Source organism: Centroberyx affinis, unplaced genomic scaffold (genome assembly GCF_046629955.1).
Source record: "Centroberyx affinis isolate AG114_WGS23_722 - 3 ecotype Tasmania unplaced genomic scaffold, CSIRO-AGI_Caff_v1 ptg001209l_1, whole genome shotgun sequence".
Lineage (NCBI taxonomy): Eukaryota > Metazoa > Chordata > Actinopteri > Beryciformes > Berycidae > Centroberyx > Centroberyx affinis.
Window position 1 is genome coordinate 335,255 of NW_027279727.1, and position 25,231 is coordinate 360,485.

The 25,231-nt window shown below is 45.5% G+C and overlaps 1 protein-coding gene across 2 annotated transcripts in view; it reads right to left on the reverse strand.

The window, feature by feature from the left end:
- The window catches only part of LOC139648481 (inositol polyphosphate-5-phosphatase A), a 132,522-nt gene that overhangs the window by 45,631 nt on the left and 61,660 nt on the right, over positions 1-25,231 (reverse strand). For both annotated transcript variants that reach the window (XM_071524618.1, XM_071524619.1), the window contains exons 5-8: positions 12,850-12,913; positions 11,314-11,417; positions 4,349-4,401; positions 2,805-2,924 (exon numbers count right to left, since the gene is read on the reverse strand). In XM_071524618.1, the coding sequence (XP_071380719.1) occupies positions 2,805-2,924; positions 4,349-4,401; positions 11,314-11,417; positions 12,850-12,913 (341 nt within the window). The remainder of the gene's footprint in view (positions 1-2,804; positions 2,925-4,348; positions 4,402-11,313; positions 11,418-12,849; positions 12,914-25,231) is intronic.

Sequence of the window (25,231 nt, forward strand, 5' to 3'; positions counted from 1 at the left end):
TGCACGTTGTGTACTCACACCACACTCTATAAAAGCTTTACATAATTATAAAACAATGCCCCCCACCCCTCCCCCCACCCCACACACACACACACACACACACATCAAGGCGTAGCTGAGTCAACAGGGTAAATAATGCTGGATGCAGCCGCGGGCTCATTTCTGCACTTTCAAAGGGCAGGAAAACAAGCAGGGGATGCATTTCAAGCGCAGCTTTGCTTTTGCTCTCATGGAAGTGGCCCACACATCAGCGCGGGCTACAGAGGAGTGCTTTTTTGATGTGACTCAATAGTGAGGCCTGGCCAGCTAAACGCTGTTCCTTCTCAGCATTGTTCCCCCGAGGCCTTGAAGCGCTTTGGAGATAAACACCGTTTAGCAGTTAAAAGGGCCACAGAGGAAAAGGCTTATCAGATGTGTTCTCAATGGGCTGTAAGCTGCATTATTAGGCCTGGGCCCCAGATAAGGAGGAGGCTGAAGTCGGAGTCCCGGCGGCGGAGCTCGCTCCCCGCGCCGACTGCCTGATCAGGCTCTCGCACCGGCAGCCCCATGGATCTCAGCTGGTGGTGTGTCCAGCAACCCCTCCCTCCCCACAATGAGAGATTAGAGCTCAGAGAGGGAGAGAGAGAGAGAGGGAGAGAGAAGGAGAGGAGAGGAGAGGAGAGGAGAAGGGAGGGAGGGGAGGGGGAGTTTGGCTTTAGATATTCACCCTCTCCCTTTTCCTGCTCTGCTTTCTGGGGGTAGGAGTCAGAGTTAGGACAATGGCCAAAAAGATGGTTCCCAACCAGCCGCTGAATGGAAACACTGTTGGTGGTAGCGCTTCATTCAAAGCGCGGCCCGGGCACATTGTCCTCCCAGATCGGCAGAGGAGAATGGAGTTTGCTGGTGGCTGCCAAAAGGTTAGCAGCCTCTGTGAAAGGACCGACCCATTATTCACTGCCCCTTACAGAGCCCGGGGACCCTTTGTGCTCCCCCCGCCCCCCCCTTCACTTTGCCCCGCCAGCTTTTTCTCACTCTGGCGCTCCGGATCTGCGCCCGACGGTTTTCCCCCAAAGTGAGCGATTGAGGCGCGATGCCCCCACCGTCCCATCCCTGCTCCCCTAGCATGGAATACCAGGCTGCGCCGGAACATATAACGACCTCCCCGCCGCCGCCCCGCCATATACCACCATCATCCACACCCCTTTCAGAAAAAAAAAAGGGCAGAAAACCCCTTGCCATTGTCACCTTTTAATGATATGGCCCAGAATTAACAGCAAGGATACCATCCCCGACACAAGGGGATTTAGAAAGAGGGAGCGTGGAAACTGCCACTCAAGCCAAAACAAGTTCTATTCAATCTCCTCTGCCGGCCCGCCAAACCTCACAAACTCCGCCATTTAGGCCTATTTACAAGGCGACTTTTAAAAATAAATCAACTTCAAGAGCATGACGAAAGCGGAGGAAATACGATCAAAACCCTGAATGTAAGCAACAAGAGAGGTCCTTTTGAAACTTCATTACGCCAGTAAATCCAGGTAACTTACGGCGTAATAAAAAACCGCAAAAGCTGCCATATTCCTAAAACACTCCCACTTCCCTGTCCATTAAAGGCGGAGCATTCTTTCATCAAATCAAGAACGAAGGAGGGGGGGGAAATATGATGTCGGAGAGACTACTTTAAAAAGCGCCTCATAATTCACGCGCGTCAGAGAGCCCGGTGATAATATATGCCACCCATATATGCATGTAGTTATTCAAAGTGGAGGCGGCGGCGAGCCACGCCGTGCATTCAGATGCCATTTGAATGGGAGGTCACCCGCCGCGGGGCTGGTACTAGGCTTTTATTCTGTGTTAGTATGGCCAGGTAGGGAGCAGGGGTTGCTCCACGCACTCCATCATTCTGCTCCACTGTAAATGGATATCCCATAAATCACATTAGCATGGCCCGCGAATGGCTGGCCTGGCCTGTTTGCATAGCGGCTGTCTTGCCTCGGCGCGGGGTGAAGGATTCTTTATCAGGGAGAGAGGTGAGGATCTGTTGCTTCGCGACGAAGGAAGAAGGGATGGAGGAAGGGATGGGAGGAGTGTTCGAAAAGAACGGAGAGCGCGAGGTGATGATGTTGTTGGGGTTTTACAGGGGGGTGGCGGCGAAAGAGATAGAGTGACAAGAGAACGGCTGCGGAAAACGGATGACGCGCTGCTGAAAGATGTGGATGGATGGATGGGCTGAGGAAAAGGAGAGGAAGGAGAGGAAGGTGAGAAGAGGATGTGTGGAAGAGCTGCTGCATGAGAAGAAAGGAAAAAGGTATAGAGGCGCAAAAACTGAGGACGAATACAGGATTGTAACACAGGACACAAAAGGGAGGCAGAGGAAGAGAGACAGAAGAAGAAAGAGATAAAGAAAGAGTTGGGAGTTCAGAGATTGTGTAGTGGGTAAGACCCCCACCTCTGGAACCACATGCAAAACCACTGGTCTAGGACTGAATCCCCTCTGTCTCACATGCAGCCTTCATTGCTGCCTCAAAGACAAAATACTAAGTAGACAGTTCAAAAACAAGTAGATTATTTACAGTCCCATGGCAAATTTGTGGTTTTGCAAGCTATAGAGCCATAATCCATGTCAGACAGGATTGTGAACTGTGACCAAAAAGCATTACTAGTTATAGAGGAGCGTTTCCCCACTGACTGACTGACTTGACTGCCTCTCGATGCCCCCCATCGTCATGGGGAAAAAAGAGAGGGTTGGAGGAGAGATTCTTGTCAAGAAATGATAGATGAAAAGATGAGAGGAGAGAGGCGGAGGAGAGGTGACGTCTGGCCCGTACCTGTCCAGGACGTAGCCCAGAGCCTTCTGCCTGGTCCCGGAGTAGACCGAGGGGCTTTTCTCCCAGGCCACCAGGTTGGAGGCATCGTGGAAAAGGTGGATGTTCACCAGGTCAAAGGCACTGGGAGGAGAGAGAGAACAGTCTGAACACAGGCTCCTTCAGGCAGAACATCATGTGCAAACTTTCATTCCAAATGACTATTAACAAAACTGATAATAATAATAATTGCAGTAACATCTTAAACAGTAAAACCAGGTGTATTTTGTAGGCAGTGAGCAATGAAAGTCAGGTCACAAACTCTTCACATGCACACACATCAACACACATGATGCTGGGTTATTAGATTACATACTTTGTTACATGGCAAGCAATAACACTGCTGTGGAAGACGTCTATGTAATGATGAGTAAGTGAAGGTACTATGTAGTTGACCTCTGAGGGAATGTGATTAGCATAAACCCTCACAGAGATAGAGATGAACGGAGGCTTCATCTGAGTGATTCCAATAGTCTCTGTAAAAACTTTCTATGGTTTGTTTTGATTCACTTACATTTAGACAGTAACAAGGAAGCATTTGAGAGTCAAAGTATGCTTTTCTGTGATTGACAGCTTACTTGACACTATCTGATTTGACCATGAAGGTTAAAACAAATGCAAAAAAAACCCATTCCAACCACTATTTAGCCCAGGTCCGCACACACAGATGCCACTAAAACAATGCTAATCTACTCTCTTTGAATTTGTCCTCTCAGGGAATGGCGAGATATCTCAATGTACAGTGATAACCTAATCTCCCTGCTTATCCTATCAATCAATCCGGGGCGTTTTGTTAGCATGGTGTTGGAAAACGGAGACCCCGGGGGGATCGGTCTAATCTCCGGGGGGTTTATTCCGCAGACACATCCCGAACAAATGAATACATGCATGGCCTCCGCTATCTCCGTCTCTCCCCATCTCTGATCCCATCTTCCTATTCTTCATCAGCCTCACTCTCTCCTGTCAAACGTCATGCCCCTATTAAACGCTTACCGTTTCAGCTCTTTAGTTCTCATGTCATCCCTCTATTAGATTACAATCCCCTCTTCCACCCCTCCGTCTGCCCCCCCCCCCCTCCATCCCTCTCTCTCTCTCTCTCTCTCTGCACGCTGGAAGCCAACGTTTGTATTCATCCCGCTGCAGGTTCAATTGCATGTAATGTTTTTTGTCATCTGTCATATGCAACTGCTTGACTAACGCGATTACGCCTAATCCAATCGCTGCCTGCCTCTATGGCACGCTGTCCGGAGAGGACTCAACTATCTCTCCAACTCTCTCTCTCTCTCTTTCCCTCTCTCTTTCTCTACCGTCTATGACGACCGGACCTTTGCAAAGCTCCCTGGGAGACGTGCCGCGGCTCGTGGGTGAAGCCAGACATGACAGGCACGGTTAGATCTTCATTTCTCATCGAAACGATACAGTCGTAATGATACGGGGTTGAATAGAGATGAGGCGGGATGTGTGGTTTTTAGCTGGCAGTATAATAGGGACTGATTAAAAGGACTCACCAGTCAGCCAGGGCCCATCGAGTTCTGATGAATCCCTTTCTGGACCACTTGCACTGCAGAACAGAGAGACACACCGCAGATACTCAATTTAGCGAGGAAATCGCAGAATTCGACTTTGATAAGGTTTCACCAGTCATCACAAGGGGAAAAGAAAGAGATGATGTCAAATGATTTACAAGGAAAAGAGGTAACAGTGTCCATCCTCTAAGAGCATGAAATTTCCTTTGCATTTTTTAATGCAATCAAAACACATCTGTAGATGGGTTTCCATCTATGTAACTTCATGCAAGTATTGAATTAGAAGAGCTTTGATGAAATGGAAAATCTAAATAAAATTTCCTTAATATCACAGAAAGGGTTTCACGGGAAAGTTTTTTCTGTCGATAAATTATGAGATAAATATCGATAGAAACACATTTGTTGAATAATGATGTGTAAAAATGTTAAATTTGTGATTATATTTTTGTGACATTTCAAAACTCATTTGACAGTTGGATGGAAACAGCTTATGAAAATAAATACAGAGATGCAACCCCTACAGCCTGTATAGCTGAAGCCTATACCAGATATGCAGCCTATATAACCCACAGTGTACACAAGTAGTATGCAGCTCTTTTTCAGATCCCTCCAGCCTTGAGTGAGTTATCCAATCACAAGTCCAAAGATCGTCCTCAAAGAGCACATGATTCACCATGAAGCTGGTTATTAAATGAGAGACAAATTGATGTTGCGAGTGTTCTCATTTTGAATAGATAAATAAGTCCATTTCCCTCTGCCTCTCTCTTTCTGTCTATCTCTCTCTGAAACTCCTAATGGGGAGTTAACTGCAGTGATGAATAAACTAATTATGGGCCAGGTCACATAATTACAAATTGACTAATTTTATTTAAAAAACTCAGATGCAAATTAAAGGGCTGAGAGGTATTTGATTGCGCCTCACATCCTTCAATCTGCATTAGTACAAGATTAACTGTATCAAATTGAATTACATTAGCATACTTGAATTAATCCATACTGCCTCAGCAGGATGTATGGGCCCAATTATACCTCACTGTCCCAATATTGTGACTCTGAAATGAGTATTTACTGGTGTGAGTGTGCAGTGTAGGTATACTATGTTTTTTTTTTTTACCTTGCCATCACATCATTGGTTAAGTGGTATTAAATCTGTCAGTGTCACACTGCAGCATAATTGACTGATGTGATACGAGAAAAAAAAAAGCTTTTTTAAACAAAATGAATCAGACATTTCAAACACAAACATAAGCCACAATTAGTTACTCAGTTACTAGGCTCAGTAATCACATTTGTGTGCTTGGAAAATGTTTATGTGTTTGTGTTGTTTATGATGTGCACTGCAGCAGCGGTTCTCAACCTGGGGGTCTGGACCCCCCAGGGGGTCGCGAGATCATTTTGGGGGGTTGCAAGATGATTTATGAGATAGGAAATAAAAAAATGTTTTTCTACTATGCAGATCATAATCATAATCATCTCTATTATCATGTGTATTTTTTCAGATTTTTCTCAATTTTTTTTGCTTTTTTGTGAAATACGGAATAGTTTCAGGTTGTAAGTCACCTCTGATAATTAATTAAATGAAACAACCTGATGAGGGAAAATTTGTCTTTGACTGAACTATGGATATGCAGCCTGTGACGGGGGGTTGCAAGTCAGCATACATTGAGAGCCACTGCACTACAGCACATTCTAGGTACATTCAGCTCCACATTAGCTTTGCTGCACAGAGAAATCACGAGTGGAGTTTGTGTGTATTTCCCTTTATCTGTGAGCCGTTGACGTTATGTCAATATAAAGTTGAGGAAAGAAAGTGTAAGAGTGGGGAGGATGAGGAGGGACATGATGAAGAGTCGTGGGGGGGTTAGGAGGGTGGGGGGGGAGGGTGGACTTGCTCAGTCCCCATACAAGCCCCGACTGCACCCAGAGACGTTTAATCTCGATTTAATTTAAAGAGCCATTAACTACAATCACAGCATTAAAATCCATCACTTCCTTGACACCCAGCCTCAGATTGCCCCATTTCCTCCACGTATGACTGATTGACCCCCTGCCTCATCGCTTGCTTATGAACACACTCACAACATATACACACACACACACACACACAGACTGTGTGACAACCATTGCAGTCAAGAGGTACAAGCATCCACAGCTCAAAGCAAAAAAAAACAACAACAACCACATAAACCTTTTGATCTATTCTTCCTCATTTAAATAGCTATATTTTGAGTCCAGTTTGAAATGAAAACCTCACACAATCCGTTCTCTGCACTGGAAGAGGAGTGTTTCTCTCTATTGGTTGACATGATGACATCATGATTCGGTTGCTGCAGCTGATGTTGGAGCGGAGACGATGACACAGATGCTGTCCGGCGCCATTTAATCTCCCGCTGAAACATCATCATCACCCCCTCCCTCCCTCCCTCCCTCCCCCCTTTACACACACACACACACACACGTCTTTTAGTAGTGGTTGAATTCAGCCTATTCTTTCATGTTTCATCCGTGCGACTGGATGTTTTTAACTGTTATTTTGAATTTTGAATTTTGAATACGAGACAAATTTCTGTGAAACTGGACGATCGCATCACATCAGGTCTGGCGGTGCGGCCCGGCGTGGCAGTAAGGAGTCATGTCCTGCGGATCATGGGGGTGGGAGGGGGATGAGGGCGTGGGGGGGTTGGGGGGGGTCAAAGGGCAACGGTAAAAGGTCGCAGGGGCTCGGGGTGACACTGGCTGACCTTCCACAGGGCAGCGGTGGCGTCTCCACCCGTGACAGTGATGAACGGCGGCGACGCAGCGGGTCACATCCAGGGGCTGTCGGCCAATGCGGATGCGGGGACGACCGCCGCACAGAGACAGGGGATGTGAGAGAGAGAGAGAGAAAGAGAACAGAAAGAGAGAGATGGGGGGAGGGGGATGTAGAGCCATCAAATAGATTCCCCATTACTGGAAGCCACTCCATAAAACTCCCCACTTGTGTCCATTGGAAGTTTTCACTCCTATCAAATGTCAGACGTGACACGGTTAGGAGATAGAGGGGTAAGAAGGGTAGAGGGGTAGAGGGACATCACCCCCACCCCCACACACACCCCCCCTTTCCCCCTCAAAACACCCTCCCACCCCTGTTTCCCGGTCCATCCGGTTTTATTCTCTGACCTTTCCTATATTTCAGCTCAGAGACCAACCCCCATAAATAATGTTACGGTGGGGTGGTGTTGGAGGGGGGTGGTAGGTGGTAGAGGAGTGCAGGACGGGGTAATGGGGGTAGGGGGGGTAGTGGGGGTTACACAAAAGCCCCGTGACAGAAATGCACTGTGAGTAATAAGTAATACACACAAACCCTGATTGATTTGAGCCCCGGCAGACACCCGCATTTATCTTTATTCCATCAACCGGAGGGGGGCGGGGGGGGGGGGGGGGGTGCATCAAATAAGACAAGACCTCACGTAGGGTTTATATGACTAGACAGGACATGCACATGTGTGTGTATGTGTGTTTTTTGATTAAGACCAAACCAGTGATGTACAGAGAGAGCAGAAAATAGGATGTAGGAACGTCAAGCGCTCTAAGAATTCATACGGTAAACTCAAGTGTACAGACAAGGTGCTTATGAAGAAAAATGCTGGATATATATACAGCACAGTTAGAAACAATGGTTCTCATGCAAGAGAGTTCAGTTTAGAAGTTTCTCTGCACAAAAAGGGACTGAAGAAAAACCTCACTTGGCGTTCATGTCAACACTCTCCACTTCTTCATGAGCACCTTGCAGTATCATGGATCACGCCTCTCATAAAGAATGGTGTGTGTGTGTTACAGGTGTAGTGCTAAATGAAGGATAGCATTTTACAAGTGGCAGCAGTGTAAATTAACTCCTTAACATATGCATAAAATCTATGCATCCTATTTGGTGTTCAAATCAAAATAGAAAAAAAAATAATGAAGTGAACTTCCTCTGAGGGCAGAACTGGAATGTAATCACGGCTCAGTATCGGAGCGTACTATAGAGGGCACTAAAAGGGTATGAAAAGTCAATGCTTTTATGGACACGCTCATGGTGCCAAACAACAAATACAAACTCATATGGATGTTGATCTACAGCCTGTCGGCCATTTTCTCCCTTTCTTTTTTTTTTTTTTTTCCTACGGCTGTGTAAAACAATCAATAGCAAGGGCACATTAAGGTCTGGGTCGTATACTTTATTTATATAAGGCAATGACAAATCCTTATGATGCAATGGTTTTTGGAGGCATGTATTACTGCGCCAAACAAATAAATATATTAATGCCCGCGGGGGAGGCGGGTGGTGGGGGGTGGGGGGCGGAAAGATTGACGGAACAACGAGAAACGACAGGCCGCCGAATCCATCACGCCGACCTTTCAAAAGGAATGCGCCCGCTATTTTGTCCAGTTCCTTCTTATTCAGCATTTCAATTAATGTCCCTGGGCTGCCTTCCCCTTCGCTTAGAGCTATAACTCAAGGTGGGATTATGGAGGGAACCGGCGTTTTGCATATATGGAGGGGCTGTCATTTAAACCAGACTCAAAACTAGGGGCAAGCAGGGTCACAAGCAGCATGTATGGTGGATGGTAAACCCACCTAAAATCACTTCATACACATTTTTAAACTGTGAAATAGAGTTTATCCACTTTTTTAAGCGGAAATCTTTATGATATAAATTCATAGCAAGCATGAATTAGGTTGCATGAAATTAGGATCTCTTTTCAAAACTATAAACTAATGCTATGGCTGTTGAATAGGACACACACACACAAAGCATGTGATCAAAGACAGCACACACAACCACTCAAGTGCACTCAAATGTAGTAGATGGCATTTTGTCTCTGTTGCATGGCTAGCAGTGCTGTAACTCTCTGTCTCTCTCTCTCTCTCACACACACACACACACACACACACACACAACAAGCCCTCCCACCATGATGTCATCAGCAGCTTGCCCACTGACACTTTATTAATGGGGGACTGTAAAGGTAACACACAAGCAGGGAAACACACACATTTGTCTCCTCCCTGCCCCGGCCTCCTGAGCTGTCTGCTATCACTCTCTAACCTTGCTGGTCGGTTTCTATCAGACATCGAACATACTGGAGGAATTTCAAATAAGACACCATTTTATTTGCGTTGAAAAATAATTACGAGCGCGTAAACCGGGCGCCCGGCCTTCGCACTTCTTGTTGACGCTCTTTTTTCCGCATTCGTCACCGCCACCCGCTCGACACATGACCCAAAGCCGAGAGAGCCGGGACTCGAGGAACCCGGTTCGGGTTCTCGCCGCGCCGTCCCGTCCCGTCCCGTCCAACACCCCCCCCGGTAATAGGATTCCTCAAAGCTGCAGATGGATGGCAAATCTAGGCGGTTTCATCTACTAAAAGAGGGCATAAATCACCAGCGGAGGAAGCGGGGACGAGGCAGGGGTTATCGCCAGCCTGCCTCCCTCATGAGAGCTTTGCATTAAAGCATTAGTGAAATTAATTCATCTTTCATAAGAGGTTTGAGCAGTATCTGTGATCTATGATAACAACCAATTTCTCACTACGGAGGGCCGGAGAAGGGAGGGAGGGAGGAGAGAGAGGGAGAGGAAAAAAAAAATACTCGGCGACCCTGATAGACTACACAAATCTGCTCTTTTTAAATGGGCTAACATTATCTGGAGTGCTGCTCTCTGGAGCATCATCCCAGATTCATAACCCAGTCGGGAAAGAGGCATAAATCACCGGGCAAAACTTTTCTCATCTTACACCTCCCTCCCCCCTTCTCTCTACATCACTCCCCTCGTCCCTCTCGCTCTCTCTCGTTTTGTTTGGTGGTTTTCTTTGCTCGTCCTCTCAAACGCAGAACAACGCTCCGGCGTAATCATTTTAAATGGCTTCGCGCCTCAATTAGTGTAATTGGTTTTAGATCATCTGTGGAATGGCAAAGTGGGAAACCCAAGATGGGTGGCTGTTTGGGCATGTGTGTTGAATGTTTATGTATACATTCAAATGTGTGTGTGTGTGTGTGTGTGTGTGTGTAAGTGCATATGGGTGCGTTTGTGTGGATGTCTAGGGTGGCTGGGGGTGGGTGGGGGGTGTTGCATGTGTGTGAAAGAGACGGAAATTGGGGGGAAGTGTGTGAAGGGGCCGTATCCATCTCTTTTGCATATATTTGCGGAGGTGGCCGTCGGAGCATGGTTGACAGATGAGTGGGGAGTGCGGGGATGACACGCGGGCGGTCGCGCTCTTTATTACTATATCAGCACAGCTCTGCTCGGCGCTCGGCTCCCCCCCCCCCCCCGTGACAGCGGGACAGGACCGAAAAACTGAACACGGAGGAAATCGTTCCGCGGGACACAAAAAAACGAGGGCTTTCACCGCTTCGCGAACGGAATTTTTTTTGACTGTGTTCAAATCAGTCCGAAAAAGAAAGATACATAGAAGCTGAAATCGCTTATGAAAAATCAATAGAAGAGTAGAAAAGGAAATTCTATTAGTGTACATTTCATTATGTACATTTCAGCATAGTGGATGTCAAAAGGAATTGAAAGAGACCCATGGGTTAAAATGTATTAAGTATTGTAGTAAGTATAAAATGTATAAATAATTTGCAGATTCATTCTGTCCTAATGATTTTCATCGAAGATATGCAACATTAAATTGAATCAATAACATTATTTGTGTAGTAAAAAGGGCAAAATATACCCCAACTGTATTATGAATATCTAAATATCAATCCAGCAACTCTATTTATCCGACATGTACAAGTTACAAGGGCCGTGTGTTAATTTGTGTCATGATGATTTCCACCTTTCGCTGTGATATCTGTCAATCCAGATCAGTCCGCGTCTAAGCAGGAAGCTGTCATCGGATGACAACACAAGCAGCCAATCAGTAAGAGAGTCTGTCTGTCAGTCAGTTGGTGAGTGAAGTGTCTGTATCACACCACCCACCTCTGGGAAGTAGTCCTGTGGAAACTTCTCCTTCTCCAGCATGGGTGTGCTTTCTAGTGTGTCTGAGCAGGTTTCCTTCCCCACCACCTTCTTGAATTTCTTGGCTAGAGGGGGGAGAGAGCGGGAGAGAGAGAGAGAGAGAGAGGAGAAAGAAACAGAAGGAGAAAGACGGTTTATTATTACAAACACAGAAGGTTAATCTTTGGAGAGACCCTGAGTGCGAGTCAGAATCTCCTAATGCTATTAGAGCGCATTGAGACCCAGACTCCCCCGTCGCCTTCCTCAGGCAACTGCCCCACCTGCTGGTCAGGACGGGGAACATCTCCATTCAGGCAAAATGTGTGTGTGTGTGTGTGACTGTGTGTGTGTGCGTGTGTGTGTGTGTGTGTAGGGGGGTTAAATATGTCTGCCTTTGATCTCACAGGAAGATTGGTTTAGTTGGGGGAATTTGAGTTAGCTGGAATCCCTGAAAATATCCTCAGAAAAAGGTTATGGAGAGTTTTAACACAGTCTGGTCATCTTAACTCTCTAGTAAGCACATTGTAAGAGAGATTCTTGTAAGAGATGTAGATTCTTTGTAGAATCTTTGACAAAGACCAAAATCACAGGTAACATTTTCAGCTTTTAAGAGTGCAAGATTATGTATTCAATTCAAGTGTAGGCCTACTTTGCCAAGTGTGAGGGAGCATATTCTGAATTTACTGAATTTAATTTTAGAACCTCAACATAGTGGGGCCGATCAACAATGACAGCAACAATGTGAGCTCAAAGTTTATCAGGCCTGTACTTGTGTGTGTGTGTGTGTGTAAACCATGTACCAATGGCATGTCGAGAAAGTGTGTGTGTGTGTGTGTGTGATAATTGTGGTCAATTCACTTTTAATCAATTCAGGAAGTGGATTTTCCCAAAAAAATCCCAAGACCAAAAGTCTCTGACCATAAAAAAGTTCTTATTGAGCATCCAATGTATAAAGGAAAACAAACAAAGTTCTGTGCAGTACATTATGTAATTCTGATTTAAGACTGAATCTTAAATTGATGGAACTGAAAGTGAAAGTGTATGTATACAAGGGGGGGGACGGTCCTCTCCCCTCTCGACCCCCCCCTCCCCCCTCGCCCTGTCCTTCACTGGGGGTGACTGGTGCTAATGCTGACTCGGGCGTAATAGGAAGCGAGGCGCCTCCACATCTATATCCCCTCTTTAATTAGCGTGGCCGCTGGACCCCGGGGCCCTCTGACACCGCGGGCTGATGAGACCGCCGTAACTGTCCAATAACCCGCCGCACACCATTACCGCGGGCCCGAAATCTTATGAATTAAATCCTAATATTAATAAGCATTACCATTCTGTCCCGCTCCCGTTACATTATCCTCAAAGCCAATCTTAGCGCTCTGGTTTTGATGGAAGCGGGGGAATAGCCTGCAAATGGTTGCGTGTGATATGCGGGGGGTGGGGGGGGCACAAGGGGGGATTTCATTTCAAGAAGGTGGGGATGGTGTGTGTGTGTGTGTGTGTGTGTGTGTTGGAGGTACTCACCTTTGAAATCAAACTGGTGGATGTTTTTCAAAGACTCATGGATGAAGTAGCAACTTCCTAGTGCCTGCAAGAGAAAAGAGACTGTATGAGACTTTTTGTATGATTTATGCAAATATTCATATTGCCCAGCCCCTATTAGCTACATCATATCACTCTAGATGAAGATTATATTCCACAACAACAAATATAGTATGTGAGATGACAGTGGACCTAAACTGCAAGAAATGTGTAGTATATTGGAGTGTTTTTCCATACTTTTCCAAACTTTACACACTTTTTTTGTGCAATATCCAAACTTTTCAAGACCTGGAATGCACCAAATTCGTTTTCCACATCTTTCCATACTTTCCACACCCGTGTAGGAACCCTGCACATACCGCTTTTCACGGTCTCGAGTGTGCAATTGGCCTGATGTGAGAATGCTTGATTGATGCACTGGACTGAAAGTAAAGACGACGCGCAGCCTCGCTCCCCAACGCACTCCGCAGCACGCTTCCCACAGCTCGGCTCAATGGGAAGTCACAGGCGCTACACACCATCAACTGCACAACAACAGGTGCAATGTGCTCTCAGTACAGTACACTCCACACAGTCTCTCGGCGCGCCCTGCTCTCGGGCTCAGAGTCTTCTAATGTGGAGAATCAACAATTTGGGCTTTTCAAAAGACACATTCAGATGGACTTTTGAATGAAGCAGAGATCAACTTCAATAGGCTTAAAATCTTAATTTTCCCAGTGAACAATCAGGAAACTTTCCCAGTCAGTGGACAAGCCAATCAAACCCTGTGGGAAGAAGTGAGAATCGTGCAGAGGGGGATTTGATGCGGTTCACAGTCCACTACACTGCTTTCTGTTGCCCTCTTTACATTTAGGGCAAACGGAGGCAAAGCTCAAGCTCAATCCCCTGTGTCTTTGAGATAGCAGACCTTTGGCTTTGGGATAATTCTGCCATTGGCACTGCGACTCTCTCCTTTCTCCCCCTCTCATACATTACGGCATAAAGAGAATGGAGAGAGAGACAGAGGCAGAGGGAGGTGAATGACTTTCAGTCGGAAGAATGGAGTGACCAAGTTAAAAACGTAAGTGAGTGGAGTGAGAAAATGAGTGAGAGAGACCGAGAGAGAGGTGGATGGTAGACTGAACAGACAGAATACGGTGGCGAAGTTACAACATAGGAAAGACAGAAAAAGAACACACTCCTGTGTTCAGGTACAGTAAAAGAATGATGAGGAGGGCATGGGGATGGAGGGGTATATGATCAAAAAGGAGGAGGAGACAGCAGGCGAAGAAAAGGGTCGAGCCAGGAGGAGGGTTTCAGTCTCGAGGGTTTTTTCCTCCTGCGTTTTTCCCCTATTGAGGCCGGGTGCAGACGCCCCTCTCTCCGACACGCTGGGAAGAGAGAGTTTGGGCCCGGCCCGGCCCTCTGCATTATTTATGAGCGCCGGCACATCTTGAGATTAAACATTTGCTGATTTGTCAAAAGCACAAACATGAGGTCCTGCCCATCTCCTTGACATATAAGTTCAAGCCGACGGCAAAAAAACACTGTCGCACATTTAATTGATGAGAACAGCGGCTGGTGACCCAAAACCCCCGCCGCGCTCCCCTCCCTCTCCTCCCTCCCCTCCTTCATTCTGACGGAGGACAAGAGGGTGGGGGTGGGGAGGGGGGACGGCGTCGGGCGAAGGCAGGACTCAAGGTCACCACTTCCCACCGCGAGAGGACGGCTTCCAGGAAGGGCCCCCTGTGCTTATTTGCGCCCGCTTGTCTTTATGTTCTCTTTCACCTTAAACTGCCAACGACGGGCCGAGAGACAGAGATGGATAGGAAAACAGGGTGATGGAGGGGAAAAAAAAAAAAACTGTGCAATTTGTCAAAAAACGGTGCCGCCGCGCTACAGTAACTGTTGTTTGTGTGAATGTTTCAGTGGGCACCAGATAAAAAGACGGCGATGAAATATGACGGGGTGAAACAAAAAAAAAAGATACACTTCACTCTGTTAGAAATTAATTTTGCAGGACTGGCATTTCTCCGAACAGCATGCTTCATTGCTGTGTTCAAGTACCCTCAGAGAAATTTAAATAAAATCCAAAAACGCCAACCGCTTTCCTTTTTGCATAGTTTCAGACTCACCTAATTAGTTGTTTCTAACCATCTAAATGAAGACTTGAAATATTCAGTGTTTGGATTCTGAATGAGTTCAAACGGTGCCCTTTCTTTACTTGCTGAATAGGATTTGTGTTTGACCTGAAAAGTTGATTTGTGATCTTTGGGATTCTTCAACCACCATCCTATACGAAAAAAACCCCACATACACCTCCATTGAAACCCCATATATCCCACTGTCTCTCTTGCGGTGGACGCCGATCGCTCCACAAGCCCCCCCCGAGCGAACGAGACAGCCAAAATATGACTTCAAACAAATCGCCATTAATCAACTTTCAAATAAATGATAAACAACCGTGCCTAAGTGGCTATCTGTGTAATCGCAAAAATCTACTTAACCTTCAACCCTAATAAATATTTATTTGACGTCAGGGTTCAGAACCTAGCAGCTGCTGCGCTCTCGCTGCTCTCCTCTCCTCCTGCCTCCCTCCCCGCACTCTTCATGAAGAACCTATTATATTAGCGGGGCGCAATTAATCCATTTGTCTCCCCGCATGACAGGCTCAAAATATTCATTAGGGCCGGACTGCGCTGACAGGCCGTGCTTATCTTTTACCAGTAGCTTTACAATGGCCTGTGTCAAGCGTATGTTTGTCACGTCCCACTTTATTGATTAGCTGCCAGATTCACTTGAAATAATTAAAAGTATATTTTACATATTTATAAACCCCACTGCCACGGCGGCTACTTAATTTTCCATTAGTAAAATGCAGTCTATTAAGTGCGCCGTGAGGGGCCGCGGGGGGGAGGCGAGGGGAAATGAGTAATCGCCGTAATTGTAGACAGAAAGACAATAACCGCGCCATAAAAGCCGGGGTTTTATGACTCGTTCTGGCAATGCTATCTCTTATCGCGCGTCGTATCGGCCGCGCCGCTCGCAGATAAGGACACGCTGACACAAAGGCGGCTGTGCTCCCCTCTCTGGTGTGTGTGTGTGTGTCTCTGTGTGTGTGTGTGTGTGAGTGTGTGCATGCGTGTAGTTGACATTTCCAAAACCCCAGCAGATACGGGCTGAACAAGTCCCAATAGACTGGCTGGTGGAAAATAGAGACTTGAGAGCTGCAGTACATAGCCTGCATACTTTGCTCCGCTGAATGCTTTATCGATACCGGGGGCTGCAAAAATTAGTTCTGCCGGGGGAGAAGCAGGGATTCGGTGACCTCCGGATAGATTTTCCTGCGTTTAATGTGAAAAATGAGCCATAAAGCAAACATAAAAGTAATAATTTTTGCGCAAGGTCTCACCTCCAATCTGCGCTAAGGGAGAGCGGCCGGTCCCGGGAGAGCTGACACACACACACTCCGGTGTCATCAGAGTGTCACTGTGCAACTTCAGAGGGTAATGCTCTGCTGTCCCCCCAAGCCACTAGCAAAGTGCCGGCTTATGAGTTTGTGGGAGCGGAGTGATGAGCACACGTGTCCAATAGCCAGTGCACTCACAAAAATGGATAACCTGCATCTTTATCCGGGAAGAACATACAGTAATTCCACAACATGAGTTATAAATCAGCAAGGACGTCTAACTGGAACAAGTTAATTGTGTTCTTTTTGCACCTCACTGTCTTTCTTTGGCTTTTGAGTTGAGCACCTCCGGCCTCAATAGTGCATATTCATAAATGAATCAGGCAAGTTGCAAACCTTCCTTCAAGGGGGTATTTACACTGTGATGGGGGTTATCTGTGGGTGCAGGCTATTAGACTTGTTACAGCCGGCTCAGAGGCACATCTCCTCGGGGTTTTCTATGGCATTTTGCCTTCTAGACAGCACAGACCAAATGGGCTGCTTTCCAGTTTATATCTCATTGCACAGAAATCCCTGGAGTCCCCTCATCTGTCAAATCACGAGTGGAGCAATGCACACACACACACACACACACACACACAGAAACACAAACATAACAAACAACGAGACACATGTACATGCACACACACACACACACAGAGTCTTATCTAAAAGGTCAATCAGATATGTTGTCATGAAGGCATGGTGTTTCCATACATCAGGAACACATGCTATGTCACAGCAGCTTACAGCAGGAGGCACGGACATGGGCTCTGACTAATAGGTACATAATATGCTCATTAGTCACCACACACACCAGTATCCATACCTCCCCAACATCTAAACATACTCTTAATCAAACTGTAAAACATGAATCCTTCAACAGACAATGAAACAGCGGCTTATGTGTAGTTACAGCTACCGAATGTGAGCTTGTACATTTCTATTTCAAGAGCCTCCATCGCGATCAGCCTTCCAGGCCCCCCCGCCCCCGGCGAGGGACCACTTGATATTCAGGATCCGGGGCTAACTGAGCACCTTCGCAGGAGCCTCTCCGCACAGATCTCCAATACTGCACAAACAGCCTGTTTGTCATCCCCCCGGCAAGGAAAACACCCCGGCAAAAAAGACAAGTGAGCGGCGTCAATAGAGACGGCTTGCTTTTTCAGCCCGCAGATACAGATCGAGGAGCCTTAGTATTTTCCACCCCTCCCAGGCCCGCCGCCCACCCCCGGGCTGCCATATGTGTTTGCCAAGGCCCTCTCCCAGTGCCATTGATTGAGTATTCAGAGTATTGAGCCACAGTGTCTATTATTCATCGGCTGCCTGGAAGGCCTGACTGGATACACAGACAAAACTCTCATTAAAACTTCTTCTGTCACTTCCTCTGATTTGAAAGCGGCCCGGGTGTTGGGGCCATCCGTCATGTCCTGAAGGAGCCCTTGTCTCTGGGTGGTGGGGGGGGGGGGGGGTGGAGGGCAAGGGGGGCACAGGTAGGGGGGGGGCGCAAAGGAAAGGAAGAGACTACTCAAAGATACAATAAAAGGAAACAGGCTAACCTGAATTTACCTGTTTATTACGTGGTAATTAAGATTTAAGATAAGCTTATTCCCTTAGCGCGCCCCTTCGCGAGGGACCTGACGGACAAACGCTGCGAGCAAATTGGTTTACATGACAAAGCAGGACTAACATTGATTCCTGCCAATTTAAACAGACACAGCTGATTCTCCATTCTGATTTACTCGCAGACCATCTGACCTCATTGTGACTGGGATTGTGTGGAAAATATTGAAATGTTTTCAGGGAAGCTTAGAAATTTGAATTGCTTAATGAGGCCTTTCAATTTACACTGAAATGATGTCTCTAATATTGCTTGCAATTAGTGTAACGTAAGATCGAATGTTAACAAAACCAAAAGGGAACCCACTGTATATATTTCCCAAACCAAAAGGAGATCCAACCCACTATCGATTGTCTATTTATTATAAAACCCCACTGCTGCATGGATCTGGGATGGTACCTGTATTTCATCTTTGTAGACTTTGCAGGCTTTCTGCAGAGCGTTTCCGGGCTTCCTCTTCATTATTCTAAAATCTCCCAGAATGCGGAGCGACATGCGCTCATGATTGATCTCAAAACCACTGATTTTATTTTCTTTTGAGGAAAATATTATGGATGGGTCTAAACAAGGCATAATTGGCCAAACCTATGGCAGCGCCTGACCTGCCAACAATCCAGACCCACTCCCAAGGTTGGCTGCCTCCCTAGGAAATATTGTGCATTAATTTCATTTAGTCTCCCCTCCAACATTCAATGGTAGAAGTTAATTAAATTGCTTGTCCATTGTGTTCATCCACTTACAAAGTTAATGATATTGTGCCGGGGAATTAAAGAGCGTTTTATAAAGCGCACGGGATGGGAGCTGGCAGGCACTACATTGCCCAGTTGAACCCTGTCAGTCGGCGGGCTGCTGGACCCCCTAATTAGCGGTGAAATGGATGCTTCCATCTGCCAATTTCCTGCCACGCTCATCAGTCGTGCAGTCGCTCCTCTAACCTGCCCGGCGGAGGGGTCTAAAGCAATAAAACCATCACGGCAATGACATTCAACCAAAAAAAGAAAAGAAAAGTGAATACGCGTATATACATGATATGACTCAGACTTTGAAAGAGCCTCTTTAAAATGCCTTGTCTTTTTTTCTATTTTTTTGCTCTAGACCACATCATTGGCTTCTTCAGCATAATCCAGATGGAAGAGTTTGATAACTTTGTTAAAAATGTTCGATACGCACAGTAATAGCACCTCGTTTCCATTTTCATAGGAGGCTGTTTGAATATACGTCTTATGATAAAGCAGGAAGAAGGACGTGCGGTTCTGCACATTTTAATGTTCCACATTCTGATGAAATACTTGTTGTATCCTTGAACCGAAGGTACATCACACCGGTCCCAATTAAAAGGTTAACATTCTGAATTCAATTCACTACATGAGTTCTGCACAGTGCCCAATTTCCAGTAAGGTAGCCGTGGCCTGTTCAATAAAAAGGGAAAGAATGATTAATGCTCATATATATTCCAGCTGCATATTTACTAATACCATGTTGCTACTTCAGCAGGTTTTAACGAGGACATAAAAACAGGGGATCAAAGTAAATGGGATTACACCTGTGGGGCCTGTACTGCTGTTGACCTCTCAATGAGGCTTGGCAAAATGGCCTAATTCATGGCAGGAGAGCACAGTCTGGGTAAACTCATGGTGAAAATAAATGAAATGGGGCATAGTGAAGGACCCATGGTGAGGTTTTAAGGACATTTTGCTTGTTGCTTACCACTGGTAGCACTGTAGTAGCCAATGGTGATTGTGAGTCTGTGGGCTCAACAGTTTCCTAGGACATGTATGAAAACTAGGTGCACCTACGACCTGGAGATGAGGCCAGCCGGCTTATTCATGGCTGATCCATTCTTATATTGGGCTCTTGCTATATAAAAGCCCCCTATATTTAACGATTATGAAAACCTAAAAACACACAGCACCAGCAATGCTTAAAAAAGTGCAAAGAAACTGTCACAAGCTTTATTTCACTTTGTCTTCACTCATACTCATATGTATCAGTGTATTTTCACTGCATCAAGAGGTCATCTGGAGCTTGTATGTCTTTTATATATCTGATCTTAATTGCGTAACAACCAGTGGCTTAACCTTATTAGAGAGCAATGTCAGGGACTATTCTGATGCAAGTGTCTCATGGTTTGGCAGTTGTTGAATTGCTGCCGACTACAACAGTCTGCTAAGGTCAGCGAACCCCATGATTTACACGCAGCTATGTTAAGATTGCTCTTTAGCTTTATAAGAAAGCTTAGGTCAAAACACTGGGCAATGCATCAATCTAATGAAGACACAAGCACGGCGAGGACTAAAACAGGATGCAGCATTAATTCAATGACAAACAGAAGCGCAGTATCTGGGACAATTATAGTTCTGAAGGAAATTAAACAATGTCTGTGCCTCACAAACAAGGTCAACCTCTCAACCCTAATTCTAACAGACATCTGCGATGAGCCATGAAAAGACCTTTCTTCTTTCTTCACGGAAAAATAATCCTTTGAAAGCTATCTTCAAATAAACCGCTGATCGCAGAGGCCAACATGGTGAATAACCACTTTCTTTAAATAACTATGTTGTCTGGGCTTAACAAGATAATCTTTTTAAAAGGGATATGAAGATGATGAATATTTGCCTTATTAGATTGTTCCCAAAAATGAAAAATCAAAGTCTGAACAATTGAAGTATCCATTAGTAATTAAAGTGACATTACCTCCTCTCTGTTTTCTCAGGCCAATGCGCGGCTGCCAGGGCCATTATTCAATTGTTTCGGATGCTGGGGGATAAAATGCCTTTAATATACTTACGCTCATTAATGTAAATCATATTTGGCTATGGATGTCCAATAATCAAAAAGAATATTTCAACTTGTAATTCCCCCTCTGTAAAAGTATTCCCATTAGGGGGAGAGGCCCATGCAAATGACAGGTCTTCGGGCCCATTGATTTTTTTTTTTTTTTTTGCGTTTTGGAGAGGCCACTAATGTTGTCATGGACTGTTCATCAATCTATATTATTATCTGATTTAATATTGCGCCTATTCATGTGGCCTCATTTGTGATAGAACAGATTGAATTAGGATCATACAGGCTGTGGAGAGAATGGAAGCAATGCCATTCTAAGTGATTGCTGTGGTTGAATGAAGACTGTAAGGAAGTTTGGCTTTGAAAAGTTTCTTATATTGAGAGAGTGCAGCAGTGATTTACTTGCCTTTTATGGCTTGCCTGTTTTTTACACTGTAATAAGTTTTGGTAGATTTAAAGCACATGAGCATGCACACGCACATGCACACACACCAACACCTGTGTTACAGTGACATAATCAACTTTCTATGTCAGATAATGGGTATTGAGCAAACTCGACTGTCCCTAAGGATGCTGGGATGGCTGTCAGAGCTGTGATGTCAGTCGGCGAGGTAATCAGTCAGCTTATGTCCGGAGGCAGCTTTGATTCTGTCCCCGTCCCACGCTGCCTGTGGCCAGCTCATGTGGCCTTGTAGTGACAAAGTGGCATCCTTGGCTGCCCAATGAGATACAGCTCTATTGCGGAGGCCCATAATGAAATATATTAGTTTGCTGCATCTTAGCTGAATCAGTTTGTCACTTGTGAGAGGAATTTATCAGGATGGTCCTCATTTCTCTGCATCAAGAGCCCTTCCTCCCCCCTTAGTACGAACACAACTCTTCCTAAACGGAGGCAACATCGTCTAGATCATGGGCCATCTCGTGAAGCGTTTATAAAGTATGACAGCTTCCAGCGTCACGGGGACAATCAGCGGCGGCGGATCTCCTTGGGCCCGGAGGCTCGGGAGCGCTGCTGAACCGGCGGGCGGAGAAGTTACCCCGGGTTCAATTTTGAGGTCGCGCTGACGAAAATCATTTTTTCACCCCCTCAATGTATGAAAAAAATAAGCAGCTTTCTCCCGGCGTTCTGTCTGGGTATGAGCAGAGGCGTTCTCAGAGCACAACAGTGACCACAGGACCGTGAAGCTTTAGAGGAGTCTGCAAAAACACACGCAGCGGCTCGTCTCAGGCTAAGACGCCCGTCCGGTGGCTCTTTGTGGCCCTCTTTGTCTTTATGTAAAAACCAATGCTTGCCAATGATGTGTTATGTAAAATTCCCGGAGGCTTGATTTAAATGGTTGGATATCCTCCATGCTAGCTTAGTTATACTCCAGTGCATCGCCCCTAAGAGCACATGGACGCTGCATGAAAAGCAAATGTAAATGCAGCCCCAGCTTCTTAGATAACAAGAAATTATGTCATGGGTTTTTTCCCTCTTATTGTATTATTATAATAATAAATAAAAAAAAGGGGGTGAACAACGGGGGACTTTTCTTACGCAGATGTTTCTTTTTATCCGTACAATCGCAGCATCCGGCCCTTTCCGCGGCCCCTCTTGAAAGACAGCTTTAGGACGGGAGTGAGCAGAGGTCCTGTGCCAGGGGCAAGAGTGGCAGCAACCTGACGTCTGCTCTCCTGTAAATGCAACACCCACAGAAACGCAGAAAGAAAGAAAAAGAGGATTTGGTGGGGCCCACGCAGGTCCGCAACAAGTCTCCTGGGTCGCGCCTCCGAGAGCTCAGCAGATGACCAGGTGGCACTGTATTGCATATAATTAGGTGATGTGTAAGTGGAGGAGAAAATACGTTATACAGTACGGCTGTTGAATCTGAGTACAAATCAAAGTCTATAGATATGACTGTATATAGTTAAGGTTAAAGTGTAGAACCGGTTGTATAGAGGCTTTGCAGTCAAGTCTCTTAAAGGAAAGGTTTGGTATTTTAAACCCTGGGCCCAAATAAACATGTTTTCCATCATGACCCACATTAGTAGAAACTAGAACTTCGCTAGCCGCCTGCTCCGCCTGTCCGGTAACATCGGGTGGCCCCCTCCAACCCTACTGCAATAGAAACCTAGGGGCATATGCAACAGTCTTTGAAAACTATGATAAACGTTATTTTGCAAAATACGACACTCACAGTATAATCATACCAGTGTCAGTATGTTATCTTGAAAAAATTGTAAAAAACCGAGCTTCCTGTCAGCAGTTATTTTTGGATTCCTCTGGCTCTTGTGGAAGCATACACCGGCTTAAAAGGTAGTGCGTCTTTGAGAATAAATAGTTCCTATCCAAATAGAACACAAATATTGACAGAAAGCTCGGTTTTTTACAATTTTTTCAAGATACCATAGCAGTATGATTATACTGTGAGCATCGTATTTCGCAAAATGACGGGCGGAGCAGGCAGCTAGTGAAGTTCTAGTTTCTACTAATAGGGATCAAGACGGAAAACATGTTATTTGGGCCCATGGTTCAAAATACCAAACTATTCCTTTAACAACCCTGTCTGGTGCCATCATGGAGATCCAGCAGAATATTGACTGTACACAAATAAAAGTTAAATATATAACAACCAGGCTGGAAAAGAGAGACAGCTGAAAAAGATTGTTGCAGTGTTGGTGCAGGTCAGTATTGGAAATGTTCTAAGTTCTAAGTGAACAGTCTGATTAGTTACATTTGTTTCCAAATGTAGGTTACTGTGACAGTAAACGGTGTTCAATTCAATTCAATTCAATTCAATTTATTGTCATTATACCAGTACAGTATAACAAAACGTCTTGTTCGCCAGTCTCCAACTCTTGTCTTTAGCCCTAGCCCCATTAGCCCTAGTCTCTACTCCAAAGCACTACGCCTTGTAGCTTGAGACGAGTCAGCTCAGTTAACCTGAACAAACAGCTGGGTACCTAGCCAACTAGCCAGTAGGCTAATTATACATACTGATGTTAACTAGCCACTACTAATGCTAGCTTCTCCTAGATACGGTAACTAGTGCGCAACTCAGATGTGTTAACAAGACAGTGATGATTAGCTCAGGGTGTCTGCAAGTTTCTTCAAGTTAAATTGAAGACTTTTTAAGACTTTTTTTTATTGCCAATGGAATATATGACCAATTTGTGATTGAAATAAACATGAAAATAAAAACAACTGTAGGATTGGTCAGAATGTAGCTAGGTGTGCATGACTGGACTGATTTGAAAACGATCACTTCTCAATCAGCAAAAGGTCAGACCACCGACCACCATGTCTATTCAGTTCTGTTGAAACAGCCAAGTTGTATGTTTAGAAATGCAATCAGCTGTTCACAGCTACATTCTCATAGATTCTCATGCCCATTTGCTCACAAATTCATGTCACAAGTTTATGGCCACAAACTTCTCACATAAATCCTTTATATCATCAACTTATACAAAGATATATTCACTCGAAGCAGAGAGAAGAGGATTCAGGACAAAGCAGCTCAGTAGCCTACTGAGAAAATTTCCAGTTGGCCGACGAGCGCTTTGAAAAGAGGTTTCTTATAAAGCAAAGGAATGTAATTAGGCAGTTAAAATTAAGAGCCTGAATCTAACTAAAAGAGCATAACATCCAATCTAATTAGAGGGCTCTTTAATGAGTCTGTAATTAGCTAAGGAGTGATGCACACAGGGCGCCATTGTGGCTTGAACTTGTGCATTGGGCCCTGCGGACTGGGGCACCCTTTGTGTGAGATTAGTTCCCGCTTGGAAAGCATTACTCACTGAAATATGGTTATGCTTTGCTTTATACCTTTATAAGACACCATTTGGATATCCTCTGGGGGGTCAGACAGAGGTTTCAACCGCTCATCAAGTTTACTTCAGACCACTCAGGCAAATAACACAGTAAATGACTGCAGTTTAAAGGAAGGAAGGAAGTACACTATGTTTTTTTGTCCATTTAATTTAAATGGAAATTTGTCTTTCGCATCAAACAGCTGTCAACACGGCAAACGAAGAGCATTCGATGCAAAACAAGGGCAACAAACACTAACCGACGCTGAGTGAGTGCAGTCAATAAGCCGGCCTATATATTTGCTCGGTATCGCGGCGTCCCAAGTGGCAACAATCATAAGAGATGCATTTTGGTGTGTGTTTGACAGCAACACAGAGACAATACATCATAAACCGGGGCACGCTCCGCCCTCAAAACAAGCCCACAGCAGGTTTCATCAGGCAGGCTCTGGAGGTCCTGCGGCTGCCGGTGCCTTTCCCCTCGCCCAGCACCGCCCCTCATCTGCCGAGGCCCGTCTGCCGCTGACCTCCAGAACCTTAGAGAGACTGTATTAATTTTCCTGACAAAAATCAATTGGCCAAGGAATGGGACAAGGAGGAGAGCCCTCATTATTACACCAGGCAAGACACACCCTCTCATTGGGAGTGTATGGCTCTTTTTATGGGTAATAGTTTAACAGGGGTGGCGGCTAGGGGACAAAGGGATTGCTCATTTCTTCTGACCCCACAGATGAGCCATTCTG